At 51.1% G+C, this 23,185-nt stretch overlaps 1 protein-coding gene across 1 annotated transcript in view; it reads right to left on the bottom strand.

Annotated features, from left to right (window-relative positions):
* Positions 1-20,366, bottom strand: part of LOC144168883 (ras GTPase-activating-like protein IQGAP1) — a 41,728-nt gene extending 21,362 nt beyond the window's left edge. Inside the window, exons 1-11 of the mRNA XM_077697878.1 lie at positions 19,142-20,366; positions 16,502-16,710; positions 15,235-15,523; positions 13,047-13,670; positions 8,483-8,644; positions 7,426-7,773; positions 6,433-6,752; positions 3,516-3,957; positions 1,919-2,533; positions 649-887; positions 104-275 (exon numbers count right to left, since the gene is read on the bottom strand). Coding sequence (XP_077554004.1) covers positions 104-275; positions 649-887; positions 1,919-2,533; positions 3,516-3,957; positions 6,433-6,752; positions 7,426-7,773; positions 8,483-8,644; positions 13,047-13,670; positions 15,235-15,523; positions 16,502-16,710; positions 19,142-19,654 — 3,933 coding nt within the window. The 5' untranslated portion in view covers positions 19,655-20,366. The remainder of the gene's footprint in view (positions 1-103; positions 276-648; positions 888-1,918; positions 2,534-3,515; positions 3,958-6,432; positions 6,753-7,425; positions 7,774-8,482; positions 8,645-13,046; positions 13,671-15,234; positions 15,524-16,501; positions 16,711-19,141) is intronic.
* Between the last annotated feature and the right edge of the window lie 2,819 nt (positions 20,367-23,185).

The following is a 23,185-nucleotide window of genomic DNA, read 5'->3' as shown; positions in this document are numbered from 1 at the left end:
AAATAGTGTTGGAGGGTGCCGGGGGACTACTACGTGAAGTTTACGTCCAACTGCCTATGGACGCCGATTCAACATGGCGCGGCCCAGGAAATAACAGCGGTACCTCTGGGTCCGGGGCGATGCTGTCCCTGTACTCGAGCAGGTACCGGTGCGTGAGGCGCAGCTCCATGGCCGTAAGGGTGATGGTCGGGGGCGTGATGTGCGTTGCCTCGGAGTAGCTGTCCACGCCGAACCAGTCCTCGGGCTCCGGCACAGCGCACGCGTCGGCGAAGAATCTACGTCGCAGGGACCGCAATGCAATGTGTTCAAAAGCAGCCATTCATCGCGAAGATTCGGAATCTCAGATTGTGCTGTGTAACTGGCGAAAATACGAACCAGAGAAGGCGGGCGTTTGAAACACCGGATATGAATTGGCGTTGAAAGGCGCACAGCATCAAAAGCATATTGGAAAGAGAATAGCTTGGTTTTGGTTCCATACATTCCTGGATATGAGCTAACGGTAGACGACATTAAACACAAGACGAGACAAGGGCACTTCAGCAAGCAGTTCACACCACTCTAGTAGCTGCTAGACTATGTTGAAAACATGTCTATTCATCAGATGTGCAAATGTGCAGCTCGTTGAACTGCCGTAAGAACGTTGCGTACCCGTGCAGCAGCTTTCCGCACGAATCTATGAGGCTGTCGAGGCGCATCTGGTACGGGTGCTGCGGCTGGTTAAAAGGCACGGCGGCCGAGGCGCAGCCCAGGATCTTGGCGATGTGGCCCAGGTTGCGACGCTGCAGATTGGTCACCGGGTGTTCGGGAGCCATCTGCACCACGCCGAAGGTGTCCGGGGCCACGATGCCCGGGTTGATGTAGCGGTAGTAAAGGATGTTCCCCATCACCTGCACGTGGTTGTACACAACAGCGCAGAAAGGTCAGCTGCATCGACGCACAGAAGCTTATAGTCATTTATTGACTGTGGGGTTCAACGCTGTGATGCTATACAGGTAATGAGGCAGGCCGTAGTGGAGAGCTCCGGAATAATTTTGACAATCTGGGGATCTTTAACGTTCCGCGAAATCTCGAAAACACGGGTGTTTTAGCTTTCCGCCTCCATCAGAAAAGCGGTCGCCGCGGCTGGGAACCGAGCCAGCGCACGTGGCCTCAACAGCAGAAAGAAGCCTATGGTCTAATCCCACATGCCGACGAAGTAAGCTAAGTAGCGGCCACTGCGAGGAGCAAACAGCAATCGTAAAAAAGCAAACAGCAATCGGAAAGAAGCAAACAGCAATCGGAAAGAAGCAAACAGCAATCGGAAAGAAGCAAACAGCAATCGGAAAGAAGCAAACAGCAATCGGAAAGAAGCAAACAGCAATCGGAAAGAAGCAAACAGCAATCGGAAAGAAGCGAAGCAAACAGCAATCGGAAAGAAGCGAAGCAAACAGCAATTGGAAAGAAGCAATCAGCAATTGGAAAGACTCGCGCGGATCTTACTTTGCATCGTTTATCTGTGCAAGACCTATCAAAACTGAGAAGCTTCAGCCTTTGGGGATATTTAGCAGAGTTAAAAAGAGCAAGAACAACATGTGCCCGACCAGAAATGAATTCTGGTAAACCGTTTATCAGTGTTGCTCTATCGCCTCCACTTCCATTGCGCTTTCTTTCACTGCAAAGTGATGAAAAGTCGAAATTATTACCTTTCGTCTCCAAGAAGCACTATTTACAACGTCGGTGACTTCTCTACGCATTCCATCTCTTTTTTGGTGCAGTCAGTTTTCCTAACATTAGGTCGTTTCATTCGCGCTGTTCCGTCTTTTCATGAACACTAGCAAACTACCTCGCACCAGAGTCCTGCTAAGTGAGATTTCAAATAGCTGGAATGTCGCACACAGCCCTACATAGTTCAAAACGCTCGCACGTATTTACACGTCACCTTGCTAATGTCTTCCGGCGATGACTCCGGGAACTTCTCCTCCAGAGCCTTCCTGAGCACCTTGCAGGTGTAGCGCATCCCGTAGGGAATCAGGTCCTTGCTGGCCGATATCCTACGGGCGAACATCCGGGCTTTGGTCTCGAGCGACAGCACAGACGTGTGAAGGATCTTGCAGACTGCGCCCTGCTGCAGGGCCTGTTCCTCATCGATGTCGTAGCTGAGCCCACTGGGCTTGCCGGACGTGGTCTCCAGGTCGTTCACCCACTTCTTGTAGATGTCCACGGGGTTGAGGTCAATGTTCAAGTCCTTGTCCTCGAGCACGTCCCTGACGAGCGAGCTGAGCAGCTGCTCGAGGCAGTTGTGGCCTCCCCTCGTCCGGAAGAAGCCGATGACCATGCGGACGACCAGCGGGTTTCCGCGAAGGATGTCCGACGGCTTGCTCAGCTTCGAGCTCACTTCCTCGAGCAGGGCGAATCGAAAGAGGCGCAGCAGCAAGTACTCGTCGCGAGGAGTCGAGCCGTAGTTGTACACCGAGTAGATGACGGACTCCACGAAGTTGTTCGTGGCTTGTGTCGGCATTACGAAGATCAGCTTGGCCAGGTAGTGCGGGTGCACCTTTCGAATGAAGAAAGAAAAACAAGTTTCAATGTGATTTCATTGTTCTGAGACTATGTCCACACATCAGCTAGGAGAATAAAGGATTCGTCCAGAAAATTTTGGATTGAGCCAGGCCTTCCCTAGGAGCGGGAGAATAGGGTCAAAAGGAATGGTGACGTGCACAAGACGGAAGCATTCAGGCCTAGGTCGTAGTCACAAGCTCAGTGAGGGCTATCCGCTAGCAGAGAGCCTTCACACTTGCTAAGGAGCAGGCCACAGAACAAGTGGTTGGGTTTACTTCGATTCCGCTGCCCTTGCGCTAGCAACCCTCCGAAATGATAGCAGAGCAACTTTATATAAGGACCAAAAAGAGATGGCGCGAATGTTTCTCCCAACGCATCGACAAGGGGACACACACTCAACGCCAATCAATGATTGCAGGCTTTAACGCGCCGACGCTCCACACGCGATGAGGCGCTCCATATGGCCCCGGATTAGTTTTGACCAGTTGGGGATTTTTAACGTGCGCCGAAATCTCGCACACAGGCGTTTTTTTTTCTTTTAGCCTCCATCAGAAAAGCGGCAGCCAAACGAGCCAAGCAGTACCATACTGCACACGTACATATTGCATAGTCGCCGCAATGAGTCGCTGCCCGTTTCTGACCGTAGATTCCGTGCACATAAAATTCACAAACTCCCGCAGAAGTACTGATAGAAGCCAAACACAAAACACAAACACTCGGCCCTAGGAGTCACGGTCACCCTGAGCAGCACATCACCCGCCAGCAGTTGGCCGGCTCGACGAACGGTAGTAAGTTTCAGCCTCCAATGCCATGGCGCAAAATCAGCAGCTAGTCAACCCTAAGTGCAGGATGAATTGGTGTCTCGATACACTTCCAACAAACCACATCTTCGAACATGCCGTTCTATAGTCGTCTCTCCTGAAGAGTATTCTGGTCGCACAGAGTAAGAAAGAGCAACTGCCGCGAGATTGATGTACCTGGAGCAGGTAGAAGAGGTGCTGGTACGCCTCCAGCCTCTCGCGACTCCTTCGGCTGAGGGCTGTGAGGCCCCCGCCAGAGCTGTGCAGCCAGTCGGACTTGACGGCCGCCAGCGCCGTCTTTTCGCGCTTCCCTCCGCCGTGGCCCTTGACGACGTCCTCGAGCGTGATGCAGTTGCGCACCAGCAGGCCGATGCGGACGTCCATGTCGAGCGCCTCCTTCTCGAGCTCTTGGTTGTGCCGGATGGTGGCCACCACCCTGGCCTTGGCCAGCTGCAGCTTCATCTCCTCGGACAGGTCGCGCTCGCTGATGTCCAGCATGTGAAGGAACTTGTGCAGCACCGGCACGCTAGGATTACCGCCCATGAGGAGCCGGTAGTCTCGTATCACCGCCTTGGCCCGGTACTGGGACTGGACGAAAATCACCGCGTCCTCCTGGCCACTGTTCGCGGCAAATGCATGGGCGCACAGAGCGATGTCTGTAAATTCCCTCGCGATACTTCACCCGTTGTACGCCTCCGGAATGCACGCCTACAGCCGAAGCTATTCCAACGGCCCTATTATGATTTTCCTACACTTTTGCAGCCGTCCTTCCCAACACCATTGCTGCACGAGCCATGTGAGGTAGTGTGTAGTACGTAAAGGAGTCTCCCGTCAGTTCTCAAAACGATAACGCTGGCTAATGTTATTTCCGTCTCTTAATGCGAAGTCAACCAACCGCATCGGTACGTGGTCCCCTTTCGCGGTGAACGAAATGGTTTCAAACCTTTTCTCACTAACAACATGTTTTTTATATGCGCTGTCCTGTATGATGACGTTACGAGGCACCCTTACGGCCCAACCATTACTACAGAATGCACTTTTACAGAGTACAGCATGTCTGTAATTCACGATGTTTGCGGCTCTTTAAAGTACATCGTTTCAATTAAATGAATGGCTTAAAGGGCTGCTGACACTAAATTTTCGTGCTAGGTTTTTTTGCTGCTATCGATTGGGAATATATCTGAGTAAGGGTTAATAAAGAATACCTCAGTAACCACATATTTGTTGATGACGTTGCCTTGCTAAGTAACCCGGGGGACGAAATGCAACGCATGCTTACCGCACTGGACAAACAGAGCAGCACCGTAGGCCTAAAAATTAATATTCAGAGAAACAAAGTAATGCTAAATATCCCCGAGAGAGCACAGCGATTTAAGATAGGTGGTGAGGCCGTGGAAGTGGTAAGCGATATCTACTTAGACCAAGTTGTGACCCAGGATCCCAACCATGAGGCAGAGATAATTCCAAGGATCAGAATGGGGCGGAGTGCATACGGCAGACATTCTCAGGTAATGAATGGCAGCCTACCATTGTTCCTTAAGGAGAAAGTTTATGACAGCTCTATCTTACCGGTACTCACCTACAGGGCAGAAACTTGCAGGCTCACTAAGAAGGTTCCACTTAAATTGAAGACGACTCAGCGCGCAATGGAACGGAAGATGATAGGTGTGACATTAAGGGACAAGAAGAGAGCGAAATGGGTCTGGGAACAAACGGGTGTTAAGGACATATTAGTAGAAATTAAGAAGAAGAAATGGACGTGGGCAGGGCACGTAATGCGAAGACAAGATAACCGTTGGTCATAAGGGTAACAGTGGATCCCCAGAGAAGGCGAGCGTTGCAGGGGGCGGCAGAAAGTTAGATCGGAAGATGAGATCAAGAAGTTTGCGGGGATAAATTGGTCGCAGTTAGCACAGGACTGGGGTAATTAGAGAATAATGGGAGAGGCCTTTGCCCTGCAGTGGGCGTAGATAGGCTGATGATGATGGTGAGGATGACCAGCCTACAAATCATAATGGCACATTATGCGGCCGATAGCAGCGCAAATAATTATTTACAGCCTTGTTTATTTGTGTCGGTTTGGGTTTCGACTACACGAACACCGAGGCGGCCGCCATGACAGGAGGGCGCTCGTGACATCACCGTTGTCACCACTGCCGGTGTGGACGCGCGCTCGCCAGCGCTCGCTTTCGCGCCCGGACCCGCGGTGGTCCACGCGCCGGAACGCATGACGTCACTCCAAAAACCGTGGCGTGATACACACGGCGGAACAGAACACGCCTACAGCAGCTAGCGCATTGGCTACGTCACGGGAGCCCTCACGTTGGGAGTTCGGGACCAGGATGAACAGATGGCGTCATGCTGATGCCGATTGGGAAAAGATACCTGTTCTGAACTTTTTTGTGCTCGGAAAGATCAAAATGTATTTAAAATATGTTGCACTAGACGGTTGCTATTGAAACTTTGCCGAGAGATATCTCCATATACAAAGGAAGCGTTTTAGATCATTATCTCAGCTTTGAAATTTCTTGTCAGTCATCCTCATCAGCCTGCTTAAGTGCCCTGTAGGACGAAGGCCTCTCCCATTGACCTCCAACCGCTCCTGTCCTGCGCCGCTCGAGTCCAGAGTTTACCCGTCATCTCTCCCTTTCATCCCTCCATCGGGTTATGGGCCATCCCCTTCCAGACCCATCTCCTGGTATCCCCTCTGTTACCCTCATTGTCTACCGGTTGTCGGTTCATCTCACTACGCATCCAGCACAAGTCCTTTCTTTTTTATTTGAGCTGTAACATCTTTGATCCAGGTAGCTCGTTTCCAGGTAGCTCGTTGAGTTATTTTTAACACTATTTCTTCCTTGGCCCATTAGGCAGACTCCAAAAAGTATTTGAATTGCAGTTTCGGCTCCAGTAAGTTTAAATTCAATATGCAAGTCCTCCCTACCCTCCTTGACACCTGTAATGTCTTGCCACCTACGTGTACGTCACTACATCCAAGACACAGATGCTGCAATACACGCATTCTTTCGTGTGCTGAACTGATACTTTTTGAAGATATTGACGGCACGTAGAAAAGAACTATGCCTAAGTCCCCGACCTGTAGTATTCGCGGCGGTCCTTGAATGCCTTCCAGGCCAGGTACCCGCGGACGTACGACTGCAGCCGCACCACGAAGGGCACCAGGGCCTCGAGCTCGTACAGCATCCTGCGGTAATGTCGGCGCTGTCGGGCGGTTCGGAACCACGACTGGATGCGGACGATCTCGTCGAGGTGCTCCATGTAGAAGGCGTACTGGTTGCGGACGGCGCTGCGTACGAGGAACCCGCGGGCGTGCGCCTGCAGCCTCGTGAGCAGCGGATTCAGCTCGGTCATCAGGCGAGACCTCTCCAGCCGCTCGTTCACCCTGAGCACGGCGGTCTGCGGAAAAGAAGGGCAGACATGGAATGAACGGAAAGGCGGGAGAGTCCTGGTGCAGGTTGAATACACGAGTCCACAAGAATGAGTGAAACCGTGGAATAAAGTGCGTGAAAGTGCTTTTACTAATGGACACGTAGACCAAAACAAACAGGAGCGGTCAGAGAGAGAGACGCCAATAGATACATTTGGTCTATTTATTGTTGACTTATTCATAACCATTCTGTAGTATACATGGACGCGTTCCCACCACGTTCTATTTTCTTGTTTACGGGTTTCTAGGTAGATTACCGGGTGGTCAATAAAAACACAAAAACATTATGAGACCCGGCATTAGTCGAAGTAGCTTTATATGGGGTACCAATAATATATTCAATGAAGTCTGTAGGAGGCCATTCAGAAGAGTACGTCTAAATAATGCCAACGGGGGATCCACCATCAGGAAACGTACTGTCACAAAGAGAGGTCACGGCTAGAGTTCAAAAATGAAAACCGCGATAGAAGGAAGATGCAGATTGCGTCTGCTCATCTTATACACAAAAGTTGCCGAGCAAAGCCGTATGGATATAGTTTACAAAGAAACGGGCGAGCATGATGAGGCAACAGCAGAGGTCGGTCTTTGTAAACTTCCATCGCCTTTAAAGGAGGTCAGGAGGAGGTTTAAAGGTCAGTAAACCTGCACATCGTCCAAGGAGAGGAAAGAGTCGGGGTCGGCCTTAGGAAAGGTGGACCACTCGCTGACGAACTCGACGACGTTGAGGTTGAAGAAGAGGTCCGGTCGCACGACGTAGCTGAACCACTCTATGGGCGCGTCACTGCCCACAGACGCGCGGCGACGGATCTCCAGGAAGATTTCGTGGAGCTCGCGCATGTAGGCCTTGGTGATGGCCGCGTCCGCACCACAGACCATCTGCACGGCCTTGAGACTCTCCAGGCCTCGGCGTACGTCCTCTTCCTCCTGGTTGCAAACGCCCACGTTCACCGTGGCCAAGCCGATGCCCATATCGCTCGCCTCAACAGCCACCTGCAAAGGGCCGCAGTGTGAGTCAAAAAGTTGTGCGAATCGGCGTCAACGAACAGGCAGCCCCCTACGGTGCTCCACGATCCGAGGAGGCCCTCCCGTAAGAGGGGACGCATATTTTTATTTGCCGCGGCACTTGGATACCTACCCTCGTAGGCTTCTCCCTAACACTTCGAAGCAGAATGTACTCTGTTCTTATAACGTTTTGCCACATCGCTTGACCAAGAACATTCAAGCTGAAGTACCTGTGCCCGGAGCCGGGAATGCGTCGCCCGCGAGTTGGTAGAAGCTTTTTTTATTTCTAAAAACCATGGAAATTGCGTGAGCGAGGCATCTGTTACGTTGTACGGAAGTGAGTGAGTTTTTGAACAGGATGGTGCATTGATAAGAAAAGAGCAAAAACTGGCTGCTTTGTCCGCGTGTGCAATGGTGTATAGTCGTGTTCGCTTTATCAATAAAGCCACTTGTAAGTCAGGGCCCGTCCTGTCCCTTCCTTATTTTCTCGTCTTTTACACGCAGTATTTTCACCCTTGAAAACGAGCGGAGACTACGTCGCCTAGAAAAGTTACTGCGTAGCGTAATGTATCCGCGGTTTTTTCTTTTGTAGACGTGGTTGTAAGGCGTTGTGAAGGGATGACCAGGCTGAGGATATATTTTCACCACGCTTACATTTGATGCCAAACACATACATTCTTAGGTGAAATCAGCTCACTTGATTTGCTGTGTCCACAACGTTCTGCACGTCCTCAGCGCTGAGCTGCCTCTCTCCCTCCAGGCAGCGCTGCTTGAGGGATAGAAGCTTCTGGTACAACACGTGGTCCCGGCCGAGGTGCGCGATTGCCGCCGCCGGGTCCAGGAGGGCCTTAATGGTGTCCTACAATGCAAAAAGCGGGTGCAAATCTCCAAAAACCACATCAACGGCTGCCCCCTGCACTGAAAGGTCAACTGGGCTATGAGCGAGCTTCGGATCACCACCGGGTCAGGTTAAACATCTTCCCGCGGTCGTCGCACCTGTTTTCAGACCTCGCCCGTTATTGTGCGAAGTACATTGGGACATGTTGGAAACGTTGGTTTGCAAAAAAAAGACCTATTCCGGGTTTTTTGGCTCAAATTCTTTAAGTCTGCGTACGGGCTTTGAAGGTGAATGCCTAGTTATACCTTTTCAGGATTTTACTGCCACACCGTAGGTACACAACTTCGTTTCGTTTCCTTACCTTCTGGGGGGAATCACTACAACCGTCCTGTATATTCGTGCATTATATATGCGTTTCTTCGCTTACGTTTCTCTTACGGCAGGAATGGCGCCAGAAAGCAGACTGGTGCATTTCGCAGCTTCCCTATAGAAACGGGCTTCTGCACGGCTGGTGTGCACCAGGTCTACTCTCCTGTTATCGCATTTGAGTGTCACGCGGCATGCTCTTTTCCAAAACTTGGGCTCCCTGTACATTGAATTGTGAATTGTTGCGAAGTGACAACATTGCCCCTCAAAGCTTTACATTCTTTTTTTATTTATTTATTTCAAAAAAACCCTAAAGGCCTTCTACAGAGGGTATTACGTAGGGTAGGGGAGGTTACACAGGTGTTACATAAACTAGAAGAAGAACAAAATAAACACAAGAACTGAAAAATGGCAGAAATAATTGACATTGCTAGAGTGCAAACAAATAGAAAAAATTCGGTAGAACAATAAGAACAGCTATTGGTACAGTAACTAGAACAAACTACACAGATTATAACCACATGTTATATTACCACATGTCATTTGACAATGCAAGAACTGAATGAAATGAGGCAGTGAAATGATACATATTATACATTGATATTTTTGCTCAAAGCATTAGTAAATTTCGTGGTATTCGGTTCAGTAACAGTGTTTGATGGTAGATTATTCCAGTCTATTGTGGTACGAGGAGCAAATGATTCGGCAGAAGCGACGGTACGACATGTGATGCGTTTGATTTTGCATGAATGATATCGACGCGGAAAAATGGCGGCGGGTTCAGATAAATTCGTTACGAAGGCATGCATGGTAGTACAGTTTATGAAATAATGTTAAGCGAGATATGTTGCGACGACGCGATAAGGTTTCGAGTTCAGCATGATTTTTTGATTCGGTTACGCTGGTATAGGCTGAGTAATCAGAATAGATGAAGCGGACAGCACGGTTTGTAAGGCTTCTAAGTCATTAATTAGATACGCCTGATGAGGGTCCCAAATGGCTGCCGCGTTCTCTAGTTTAGGGCGTATTAGTGTAATATATGCTAACTTTCGTAAACACGCGGGAGCATGTCTGAGGTTACGCTTAAGGAAACCAAGCGAACGGTTAGCAGACGCTAGGATATGGTTAATGTGATTATTCGATGTCAAGTTACTGGTTAGACGTACGCCAAGGTATTTATAGGTGGACGTTCTGTCCATGAGGCTGTCGTTTAATATGTAGGATGCTGAATTTTGGGAGGCATGATTAGTAAAGGACACTAGTTTTATTTTAGCAAGGTTTAGAGGCATTAGCCAGGTTGAGCACCATGTGTCTATAGCATTAAGGTCAGATTGTAGAATATCGTGGTCATGGTTAGACTGCATTTTACGGTATAATACGCAGTCATCTGCAAATAACCTTATGTTAGATTTAACGCAGTCTGGTAGATCATTAATATAAACTAGAAAAAGAATGGGCCCGAATACACTTCCTGAGGGACACCAGATGTTACGGGGACTAGAGAGGAGTTGTGATTGTTAACTGATGTAAATTGCATCCTGTTAGAAAGAAAGTATTTTATCCATGTTATAACAGCAGAGTCGATGTTCAGTAGCGTAAGCTTCTGAATAAGTCGTTAGTGAGGAACCCGATCAAATGCTTTTGGAAAGTCTAGGAAAATTGCGTCGACTTTATTTCCAGCGTCTACTTCGTGAATGAAGCCAGCTAGTTGGGTGCCACATGAATAGCCTTTACGGAAACCGTGCTGATGTCAAAAAATAAGGTTTTGTTTTTCGAAGTAGTTAATGATCTGGGAGTGAATAATATGCTTGACGAGTTTGCATATGGTACTGGTTAGTGAAATAGGGCGATAGTTCAAAGGTGAGGTACGATCACCAGATTTGAAAACAGAACAACATTCGCCCCCTTCCAGTCATGGGGTATAACGCCGGTGGATAGAGACTGTTGGAATAGAACGGATAATATTGGGAAGATGCTTTGTGCTACATTTTTAGAATAGTTTTATTTAAACCAGTGTTGTCAGCCAAAGCAGAAGTCTTGAGATTAGTCAGAAGAGAAAATATGCCGGCATCGGTTATGGTTATTTCAGGCATAAATGCATCAGTGCTACTGCGTATGGTTGCCTGTGGGAGGCAAAACCCCAAGTGCGTTTATGCACGAAGGAACCACGGTAAAAAATTTGTTCTACGCTGATAACGAGCGGACACAAAACGTTACAGAACAGGGCTGCTACCATACAGATCCTGGTCACAATCCCACCGGGTCCCAGGTTTGACGGTTTCTCGACCGGACTACGGCACAAATAACAAACGCGCTTTTTCACAGAATGGGGCTTTCGCCTTGAAAAGGGAGCCCAATTATTTGCATTACTCGCCTCATTTCATGGGAAGTACATAGCCGGTGTTTAGGCTTTCGTGCCAGCTAATCATGGTGGTCACGGTGGACGGGAGCCCCGGAAGCCTTTGCTATGGCACTCGCCCACCACGGCGGTTCGCGTAATTCATCCCTCATCACGGCGTTTCTCTATATAGAAACCGTAGCCAGCTATATAGAGCAGGGCTCGGCAACCTGCGGCCCGAGGGGAGGTATTATGTCGCCCTTGGCCCGGCATCAGAACCCTCATCCTCGTGTCCCTATCTAACTGAAGGCTGTCATGGCAATTTTAACCTCAAATGGAGTCAGAAAGGAACAAAGCACTAACACTGAAACGCAGGTTAGTTGGTGACCATTCCTGACTAACTTGAGCGCACAAAAAAAGATGACTGAACGAAAAAGACACAAAGACCAGCGCAGGCTAAGACCTGGATTTTTCTTTATCACACACCACATTTATACCACCTTCGACAACCCCATCCTCGTACAGTATCCTACGTGTACATATTACGTCATACACACAAACGCAAGAAGAAGACACTTTACACCTTACATCATTTCATGTCTACCAGTTAATTACCATATCTGACAGGGCTACTGAAGGCTGACTTACGCGTACTCCCCTTATTTTGAACATTTTCCAGGCTTCCACTATCTTCGTGGTAGTACAGCCGGAAAGGACGGCCAAGCATGCATCTGGCAGCCCATAGTGGGCAGTGTACTACAAATGCCAACCGTTGTTTGACCAGACAACGGAGTTCCACCATAAAGATCGGACTGCCACTGAGATAGTGGAACTGAGGGAACTTTTACAATCGCTATTTATCAGAAGCCGGTGCTCCTTTCGCCTCTTGTAATACCTCTTAAAACATAACTGAATTGGTATTCATCAATTAAGAAAACGGAGCCCATTCGTGGCAAGCGGTGCGCCGAAGGTAGTGTTTCTATAGCGGCCAGATGTGTGTATGGGGTCTCTACATTTTGTTTTCCGGCCCTGCAAACAAATCCTTAACGTATCATTGCCGTACGACCCCTTAATTCCGTCGTGCCCGGGTAAACCGAGGATGTGCTGTAGAACAAGTTACCTATTTATTCAAGACGTGCGATAGAAGCGCGCCATGAACAACCGTTGCGATAGAAGCGAGCAATGAACAAACCCAAAACAACCGTCACTACGGCAGACTACAAAGCCCTACCGCCGATGCGCACGCCGGCGAGCACGCACCTCTGCGCGGGGAACGCTGGGTAAATTCGCCGCGCCATCTATAGTTCATGCCATAAGCTGGCTGCAGCACTGTGGCGGCTGCATTGTTTTGCCCCTCCGGGCGCCTAACTCACCGCGAAGGAAGCTACAAAAGGCGCCGGGGCCTCGCGGTGCCACTTGCCGAGAGGGGAGAAGGGAACGTCCTTTCAGGACGCCCTCCTTCACGGCGAGTTAGGCGCTCTCAGTGGGCGCACTATTGATAACAATGTAGCCTCCAAAGCGCTGCAGCTAGCTTGTGGTATGAACTATAGTGTGCTCCGTGAGTGAAAACCTCCGTCTCCGCCCTTCGCTTCTGTCGATTTCTCCCCGAAAAGGTTCACTGAAGCCTTTAAGTTACGCCTGTCGCGTCGCTCGCCAAAATCGCTCTATGTGCACACAGATGCCCCTTGAGGCCACGTTCGCAAGCTTTTCCCCACTCACCTCTGGGGAGCCCGAGGCGACGGCCTGGTTGATGCGATCGATAGCGTCCTCCCGGTAAAGCCGGCCATCGTCTTCCGCGTTCACCTCGTTCACCACGTCCTGTATCTCGGAGTGAGTCAGGAATGCTGCAGTCGAGTCGGCGCGACTCTTCACCGAGAGGACGCTCTGCAGCCGGGACACGTAGCGGCCGTGGCTCTGCGGCCGCACGTCGGCGATGTGGGCGTGCGGGTTCTGCAGGCAGGCAACCACGTCGAAGGTGCCGCTGGCCCTGAGGGCGAAGTTCAGCTCCGCGATGGCGTTCAGGATGCGGACGCCGGCCACCAGCTCGTCGTGGCCCAGGTTGCGGCCGGCCTCGCGCCGGATGAAGGCCAGCTGGTCGTGGTAGATGGTGGCCGCGAGCGGGTACACGGCCGGCAGCTGTGAGCAGGGGTCCCGCAGGGCCTCAAGCGTGTCTTCTGCCCGGCCGCAGTCGAGGGACGCGTTGATGGCGCCGATGCAGGCCTCGAGCTGCGTCTCTCCCCGCACCTTCTCGTTGGCCAGCTGTACGGCCACTTGCAGGTCGCTGCGGGCCAGCATGAAGCCCGCGCCAGACTGCTGGGCGTCCTCCTTTATCTTGAGCAGTACCTGCGCGAGGAAAGGGCCGCAGAGAGTACGGTAGAACGGTTACTACATATAACACAGGACAAAAAGGTTCGTCAAGGAAAACAACTCACCGAAGCACCGAAATTGCATTTGAAACCAGCGCGAACACGGCGCAGAAACGGCAGTCGCGGGAGCGACCTCGAACACACAAGTAATAGTTTCTTCTTGGAGATCTGGAGTGCGATGGGTTTGGTAAACCAGGACTGTCTGCTGGCATGGCGCTTACCGCGAATTACACCGTTAAGGCCCAACCACATGCAGCGTAGTTTCGGCGTCGCGCGAGCGTCAGCGTCGTTCGGCGCCAAGGCGCGGGCCCGCAGGAGAGGGCGAGTAACCGCATGGGACCGGCGAAATCACGCGCCGGCGTACGCGCTCGACACTTCTTTCGGCGTCCAGCACGAGATTGAACAGTCGCCGGTATTTGTCGCGCAGGGACTTCCATTTTTTCTGCACGGTTTCTGCGGCACAAACGCGAAAACAATGACGACTTGTTACAATAACTATGCACACAGGCTGCAGCGCAGGTGACAAGTGCCTTACCTCCGTCGGCAACACCAGGCGCCACGGCTGCTGCCACTTCATCCCACAACGTCTGTTCGCGGGGTTTGTTCTTGTTATCTTTGTGTTTAGCCTGCCATAGAGCGGGGCGGGCTGCGACTGCAGTTATTAATGCCTCAGCGTCGATGTTCGGCATGCCGGCCACCATTAAAACAGTGAGACGGACTGGCACAACCCGAAACTGGCACCGGCACCGCTTCCGCCGCTCGCGCCGATATCTGGCGAGCGTAGATATCGGCATCGCCCGAGTGTCAGCCCGCGTCGCCATGCATTTTGGGGCGTGCGCTGACGCTCGTCGACGCCGAACGACGCTGACGCCGAAAATACGCTGCATGTGGTTGGGCCTTCATGCATTATTCATCGCTTCACTACGACTTCAGCAGTACAACACTGACTTCTTGGTGTTTCGGCAGATCGGCAAGTCGGCTGTTTTGTTGCAGTTATACCGTACATAACGAAAAGCAACAAAAAGTGCAAACTCTCTTGACCCGGAAGATCTACAAAGAAGGACGATTCCATCGGGCCCCCAACAAGATGGAAGATCCAGCTCGGTGCACAAGTTCATCTGTACCGAAGTTCCAGTCGACCCCACAAATTCGCCGACACGGAAGACTCAATCCAGCCTGTATGACCAACGAGATGATCGATCCACCGATACAAAATATCCACTTCTCACGCCATCAATCAACGGACGGGAGTTCGTAAAGGTGTCACTACATGAAAGTTTTGCGCCCAGAAATCGCTGATACTTGATTCTGATAGGCGTAAATAAGCAGCGTGTGGTTAGGTTTCAACTGTAACATTGCTGTCTTTGACAATCCCCGAAATACATTGGCGGCCGCGCCTTCTCCGGGAATCTCCATTAGAGCGAGTTCGTTCTGTATTCGCAGTAATTAGTCATTGCACGTGCTGAGGCTAAGCAGGTCCAAATATGCACCGAGCGCCAGGGAAGCGGCCGTTGAAATGAAGCAGGGAGGTCGCACTTTACCTGGTAGTAGGCGTGCACGTTTCCGGGCTCGAGGTCGTGAACGCCCAGGTCAGACCTGGTGAGGAGGAGTTGGCCGAAGAGCGCCCGGTCACCGCGCTCCACGGCGGCGTCGATCTGGCCCATCAGGACGTTGACGTTGGTCTCGAAAAGGTATCCCTGCACTTCGGCCAGGCTTAGCAGCCGCTCGTACATGTCGTCCACGGCCTCCTCATCGCCGCCAGCCGAGAATCGCCGCACGGCGTGATGCTCCAGCTTGGCCGCCTTGGCACGCTCCAGGACCTCCAGGTACCTGCGCGGGAGTGATGCGAAGCTCCCAAGACGGCACAAACCGCTGGAGGGCTCCTTCAAATGACTTATCAATTCTTCTATCGCCTCAGAGCCCAAGCGTTCCTTTGCGCCCTAACCTTGTGGTGTCTTTACATTCGGTCAAGAGTTATGTGATCACCGACTCATGGTGTGAGTTCGGCAGCATCCATCGATCATCAGTCCTGGACCGTCTACAGACCGCTTGGCATGCAATCAGGACCTCGCGTTCATGTGCGCCCTTACAGCAACCCCTATCCGAAGGGAATCCTCATACTCACAGTGGACTGTCCGGGATCGGAGAATTGAGACGGTTTTTCGTGTGGTGCAGCTGTGTGTTCGCACCATGCGTCTCGACGGCCTGCTCAACTGGTCCTCCTTTACAATAACTGACTGTATAGTCTTCCACGCAAGTTTCTCACAGCACTTCGCTTCGCCTCCCATATCCGCACTTTCGCCCTGGCAGCACTGTGTAAGGAGGACTTCGGTTTGGGCAAACTTTTTTATGACGCAGAAGGTGCTTTTTTGATAGGGACATCGGAGTTCGTGGTTTTTATACGACCCATTTGGAAAACGCCCAGAACATGGTATCACAATGCGTTAAACAGATCCAGTTTAGTAATTAGCAAGATTAACGTTAGTACCACAATGCTTTTATTACATTCAGTGTAGTGTCATTTAAGAATAGGGCTAGGAGAGCAAACCTTTTCTTACGACACAACAGCCTGTCCACAGCCGTGAGGCCGAGCACAAATGCGTTGCTAGCACTTCGCATCCTGCCTAAACGTTTTTTCTCTGTCTCACCAACTTTAAGGCAGTATTCCTAATGGCCAAAAAAGCAACGCGTCTTTTGCATTCATCCGAATTAAACGCGGTACATAATGCAATGAACGGGTGCCATCTAATCAACGGCACCAGAAAGGTGTCAGGACACCCTTCCTGGTGTACAAAACCGCCCCCTTACCTGTCTATGTTCTCGGGCCGCACCCCCCTGAGCTGGGCAGACGGTGTCGAGAGCGCACCAAGGAGCATGGCGGACTCGCCCCTGTCGATGGTGGTGTTGATGGCGACCACCGCCGAGGAGTCTGCGCTCGTCTCCTTGGCAAGGATTCCATCGATGAGGTCGAACGCCGGCATGGGAACCGACGAGTTCGTGAGCAGCGTCCGCCGAACCTGCGTCCGGAATGGCGCCCACCATTGCGCTGAGTTGTCTGGGCTTGCGGACATGCGCATTCAAGGGGAAAAGACAACCGGCAGCCAGCTCTAAGCGCTTTGTAGCGAAATGTAGCTTGTCTTTCTTAATCCGTTGGTGTGAAGCCGAGGTCTATGTTGCTTGCGCGCACAGGCTTAAGCGGTGCTTAACGTTGACTTTAATAGGGGGAGAATAAAATACGCAACGACGAGGCCGCTCTGTCACGTATCTGCGATGACGAAGAGATAAGCAAAATTGAAGACACAAACTATTGATGCTAAGCGTGCCCAACGAAGAAGCGAGCGCCGAAAACCATAAAACTACTGCGCATGCCTTGCGTCTGGGCTGAACACAAGCCTTGACACAGCCTTAAAAAAGAAACAACTGAACGCAACTGATACCATCAACGCCGCCCTGATAGTGGTTTGTTTCCGCAATGATTAGTTCCCGTCAGGTTTGTACCAGCGTGGCTACCCGAAAAATAGCCCATTAAAAGGGGTCGGGGTACTCTACTCCAAGAAGTTTCCCATATGCAAGCTTGCGCGGATTCTTCGAGAAGCGGTTTTCTATCCACCACGTTCCCAGCCAGCACTTACCAACACGCGCGCGACATCCTCTGAGCTCTGCACAAGGCAGGTCACGCCACATTTTCATGTTAGCCGCAGACACCCCAACATGGCAACCACTCTTCTATAAGAAAACAGTTTTCTATGGGAGAACATTGTTTTTATTTTCTAAATGCTCTGGTAACTGCCATCGTTGTTCTTAGTGGTAGACAAAATAGACCACAAAAAGTGGCTGCTGCTTAACTCAGATACCCCTGGATATTCAAAACGAAAGCTTGGTTTTTAGCGTGGTCAAATCTTGGTTAGCAGATCACCGGGCGTTATTTGCGGTGTTGTCAGACGCCGCCTGTAGACGACGGCTCAAAGCCTCCGACTACCGCGCAGCGCTCAGAGAACACGACCCGGCCTGCTTTCCTTCATGACCAAGCCATCGCTTCGTGTATTTTTCAATGGGAAACGCACGGCCGGCTTTACCACGGGAGTGAGTGGGACGCCTGTTTTTCCCATATGTCGTGAGATGAGGCCCCCAGCCTAACCGGGATCGCCCCACCGTACCTCAATTCGAGGGTGGTTGATGCCTGGTTCCCAAGCCAAACGACATTCAAGAATGCCGCAGCAGCGGCGCTCTGGTCGGCGATAGAAAACTCATCGCCGCGTCGGAGCACGTTTTGCCAACGTTGCCACTTTCCACCACGCGTCGCCCCAACATTAACTGGTCACGTGACTAAAGCGCTAGGAAGGCTAGCAATTCGGGAGAAAATGCTGGAGTCGAAGGAAAAGGCTTGGTTGGTCGCTCGGGGCTAATGCGTTTGACATCAAATAGTGTCTATTCTGCCGGCGCCGGCCGAATATTCTGCCGGCGCCGGCCCAATTTCTACCAGCGGTCGCCTCTCATTGGCGGCCAAAAGTCACACGACACCGGACGGTAACAACGGGGAATTGGTATTGCACCGGCGCCAGCCGAATCATTTTTTTTTTTTGAACTTCTTCCTTCCCTGTGATTTGTCCAACCATTTCTAGGGCAGGTGGTAGCTGACCTAGCCTTTGCACTACGCCGTTCGGAACAAAAGGGCAGAGACTGGACAAAACTATTGAAAACAGCAGGGATTTTTTTTGTACGATATGACGCGTCTCATGGAGACGCCACGGTAAACCAACCCGGTTGCAACAAGGACAACTGGACTTTTTCCCCCAGGTCAGAACGGCGTCACTGGTGAGAAAACACACGCTACGTTTTTTTTTTTTTTTTTCCCAACCTAACCCAATGCAGCTCAATTTAACTTAACCTAGTGCCCGGGCCCATAATACTTGCCAAAACCTCCGGCAGGCAAAACAGTCAATGGGCGGATACCGCCGGTAGGATTTGGGAAAAATTATTCGGCCGTCGACGGCAGAATAGACCCTGCCGGAAAAATACAGGGGGCAATGGCCACGCCCGCACCTACTAGGCGAGCGCAGCGCTCCTCCTGAGCCAGGTGCGTAACCAGTCACGTCCTCAGGCGATGACCCAGCTATGAAGGGCGCAGCATGCGCCAAGCCGGACGCGGATATCGGCGCGGCGATGCACGTGGTGCGTTGCTAATGCTACGGCGCAGCAGCGGTCAAATTGTTGGCGACTGCGAAACTCGGCGCTACTAGGTTAGTAAAGCTTTAAAATGCGACCTTCTTGTAAAGTGTCAACGCAAACGGAGAAGCGGTTTACTTGGGAAAAAAATTTAAAGGCACTCATTTATCGATGTAACACCCTGTACAAAGCATGCCTGCTTTAAATTGGTAGGTAGCATCAACCTTCAGGTCCCACGGCCCAAGCCACAAGCGTCAAAAAACTTGTAGAGAGCGCACTCACCTGTTCGACTTCATCGTCGGAAAAGTGAAGCTTGCCTGTAACCTCCTTTATCCTGGGCGCTTTGCCCAGCTTGAAGAGGTAGAGGCTGAGAGCGTGCAGGCAGTAGATGACCTTGGGCAAATTTTTCTTTTCGTAGAGGTCGAACGGGTCTGGGAAGAAGTATTCGGGGAAGCCGATGGAGCGCATCGCCTTCAGCCAGTGGTTGATGTTGTCCGTGTGTCGGAAGCACAAACCGCGCTCCCGGTGCACGTTCTGGTCGGCGTCGTATATCTTGCGCAGGGGAACCTCGTCCGGCGCGAAGAAGTGCGACAGCCGCGCCAGGTAGACGCCGTTGCGCAGCGACTCCTCGAGCCGCGTCGCCGACGGCAGCTCTTCCTCGATGCACGACGACAGCCACAGGCGGGTCTCCTCCAGGTGGCACAGGTACAGGTAGGCCAACCAAAGCTGCCGCCTCTCGTCCATCTCGTCGGACGACGGCCGTGACTCGTCCTCCACGTCCTCCGCCACCGACATGCTTCGAAGACGCGCGCTCCTCGGCTCCAGCGCTGAAGTTGCCACGGCACCGAGCGGTCAGCGCAACGGCAGAGCGATGGGCCCTCGCGAAGCACTGCAGAAAGACGACTAAGAAATGGCACCCGACAACAGCTGCCGTAACTGGCGATTGAAGACACCGTTCGATCTCGTATTCGATGGCAGGGTCGGCCGCACCAAACGCAATGAGTCAGGTCTTTGGCTGGGCTCGATCTGTTCCGCCCCTTTCCTCGGATGATGTGTGGCTGGGACTATTTTTCTTCACCCTCTCTCACGGGAACATCCCTGTGCAAGATTGTGGCCAGTGATGCCCTGCCCAATGGCGGGCTTTCTTTGGAGGCACGCTCGCTCACGTGACGTGCCCTGCCCTGCCGCAGACTTCTTGACCCTAATGTAGTGGCTCGTGCACCAAAAATTGGTATTGGCCGGGGCTTAAGAAAGGCTATTTATTTAGTTGCGTAATCCAGGGATAAATATAAAAGCCAAAAAAGAAAAAAATAGCATGTTTCACTCCTAAGGGGCGCGGATACATGATGAAAAGGTTGTTTTAAGAAAGGACTATTCCGGCGGCTGAAACACAAGCGTGAAGCAAAAAGTAAATTTCTTTTCTTCCTAGGTTGCTGGCGCCTAATGAAAGAAGAAAAGCGGTGGGCACGCCTGAGGGGAGCCCGATACGCCTGGCCGCCAGTACTATCTCGAGCTTCGCGAGGCATCACGCATGCTCAGTGCGTGCCCATCGAGGCTCTGCTTTCAGCGCGCGCATCGTGTCATCTGAGCGTGTGCTTGTAATCCGCTAACCGCCTGTAGCCTGTAGGGGCGTAGCTGCCAGCTGAATGACTGGGAACTAGGGTATGCAAGAAAAGGTTGCTCGGTGAGCAATTATGCGGTCATTCGCTCCAGCACTGGTCGGCGACTTTGGCTAGTTTCGGTTTCCGAAATTGTGGCGATCCTAGCGGCACGGTGCTGCGGCGTGGCCCTTCCCTTTCCCTGGGCGTTTCTTTCTTTCCACGCCGTCAACGCTTCCTTGCCTCCTCACGCATGCGCAACAGCTCACCGGCACCAATATTTTTTTTTTCTTTCTCTCGGCGCGCACGGCGGGCCAGTTCGGTGCGTGCGTGAGCGAGCCGGCGTGCAAAGGGTTGCGCGCGTTGCCTAAACGCCTCCACGGGCTGAAAGTTTTGCTGCATTATAAAATACATTCGAATTCTAAATATGGGGTAGCGGAGGAAGGAGCGTTACCACTCGTGCGCAGCTCTGTGGTGCAGCAACACAGGACGGTGAAGTTCGGCCAAGTTTCTCGCCTTCTCCAAAGACGACAGGTAAGCAAATTAGCTTTGTACAAGTTATAGTGAATTCCTTAAAAGCCGACCGATTTCACTCTTCTGTTTTCAAATTAATACGCGCATGTAACGTGAAGTTAATGAGACATGTCACTCGTCTTGGAGTGGAAACGAATGTGCAAATATATCCCAGCTGTGCAAGTACGCAAAGTTTTGGTAGAAGTAAACGCGTCTTTGGCACGCACACTCTTGCTCGCCAGACCAATTTGTGGTGGCATTGCCGTCTTTTGATTGCCTTAGTAACTGCTGGAATGTCGATTCAGTATACTTATCAAGGTATTTTTTCTTGTTTCGTGCAGCAGGTATGAGTCTAGGTTTGGGCCCCAAGTCGAGGACGGTTTGCGACTTCATTGGACGTTTCCTCCCGTGACTCTCCTCAATCCATCCAATGTCATCACGACGAACCTGCTCACAAAGAAGGCAAGCTCAACTGTACGCGCTTCTTGCCTTTCACGGCGTACCTACTACCACAGTGATTGGTGGCATGGAGGTGCTGCGCCCTAAGCATTTTTTAACTCCGCCGTCTTGCTCCAAAACGTATATTTGCGGCGAAACTACTGCCAAGCGTTGCTTCAGTGCTCCGAAAAACCTGACGTAACACCGCAGGTTCAATGCAAGTCGATTTTCACATAAAGCAGTGGAAGGCCGAACCGAAATACAAGCGTTGTCTGCATCCGCCATTGCAAGCGTTTCGCTCAATAAAAAATAAATAAATAAAACCAAGTAACATTGCCGGCTTGCTGTTCAATCTAAACTGCGCGCCCGCGCCTTGTCATCTTATCGCGAGTGGGTTTGGTGTTCCATAGTTCTGAAGTTAGAATGGTCATGCCGTATCGGACAAGATAAGAGGCGCTGCCCGAGCTAGAGGGTAGCTTGTAACACCTGGCCGATATCTGCGGCTTACAATATAGGGAAGCTTTTATTTCTGGGTGTCTTCTCCCCCCAGCCTTCCATCCCACCCGCGGTAAGCAGACTGTTCATTCACGCGCCATTAAAAGAAAAGATGGGTGCGTTCGATTTGTGTTCGGTGTTCTACGACGTGCACATAGTTGCGCATTGTTTTTGTGCGTAGATATAATCCAGCAATGAGTGTCTACAGTGCGGTCATTGTGTTGCAACAGTTTTTTATGGCTGCATTTTGTTGGTGTGAACATGATTTCTCCGAAGTGTATGCAGGTTAATGGGCTGTTCAACGCTTTCTTTCAGAGTTTGCGTTAACTCACCCGAACGGCAGGGCTTGAAGCATACGTGTGCGTGCTTTCGTTTAACATATAGGTTCCCAATTATTATCTCTGAACTGAAACGAATTTTTTTTAATGTCTAAGGAACATTCCTGCCTCGAGGTGAGCCCAAGAAATAAGTATACACTGAGTGGAACTTTCAAGTTCTTTTCTTCTCCTGCCGAGGTGTGCGCGAAAAAAAAATCTCTGTAGGAACTAGAACTTTCGGAGTTCTTCTTTCGTAATCAAGTATTGTGTACCTAAATGTGTATTCATGGCTGTAACTTTTGCGCAACTTTAGACGGAAGCAGATACAAAAGGGGACACGAAGACCTGTATGTGTGTCCGTCTAAAGTTGCGCAAAAGTTACAGCCATGAATTCAGAATACCAACTAGCCCGCCTAACCATGTTATTGTAAATGTGTATGTAGCACGTTTTTTTCCTATTGTACAGCCGTGAGCTGAAGTAAACGGACCACGGGAGCGCTGGCCAAAACTAATCGCTGCGCCGTCTGGTTGCTCGGCGCCTGTTGTCGAGACCGCGCACAGCGCAGGCGCGGCCTAGCAGTACAGCACACATGCCGCTATCACTCGCTGCTTCGCGATTGTCTCACGCTCCGATAAATTGACGCCAGGGGAGCCGCGCTGCACTTTTACTGCCTGCGGGTCACGCACCTTCAGTGGAAATGGCGCGCTGGCGCAATCGGCGGAAACGCGGCTCCGCTGGCAGAGTGGGCGCGCTGGTGATTATCTCGGGCTTCAAGCTTTTTTTTTGTGATCCCCCCCCCCCCCTTCCCCCGCCGTCATATATAGAAGCAGAAAATGAAGCAGAAAAAAATCACTGGACAGTCGAAGAAAATAAAACACAACACCATCTTTGTCGGTTTTGAGGATAGATGCGAAATCACAGCCTCCCGAGAATATCAGCGAACTGGGAAAATTATTGATGCTAA

This window comes from Haemaphysalis longicornis, unplaced genomic scaffold, assembly GCF_048455015.1.
Source record: "Haemaphysalis longicornis isolate Haplotype H1 unplaced genomic scaffold, Haemaphysalis longicornis Haplotype H1 scaffold_2, whole genome shotgun sequence".
NCBI lineage: Eukaryota > Metazoa > Arthropoda > Arachnida > Ixodida > Ixodidae > Haemaphysalis > Haemaphysalis longicornis.
Note: the sequence above shows the minus strand (reverse complement) of the source record. Positions and strands in the feature narration are given on the sequence as shown.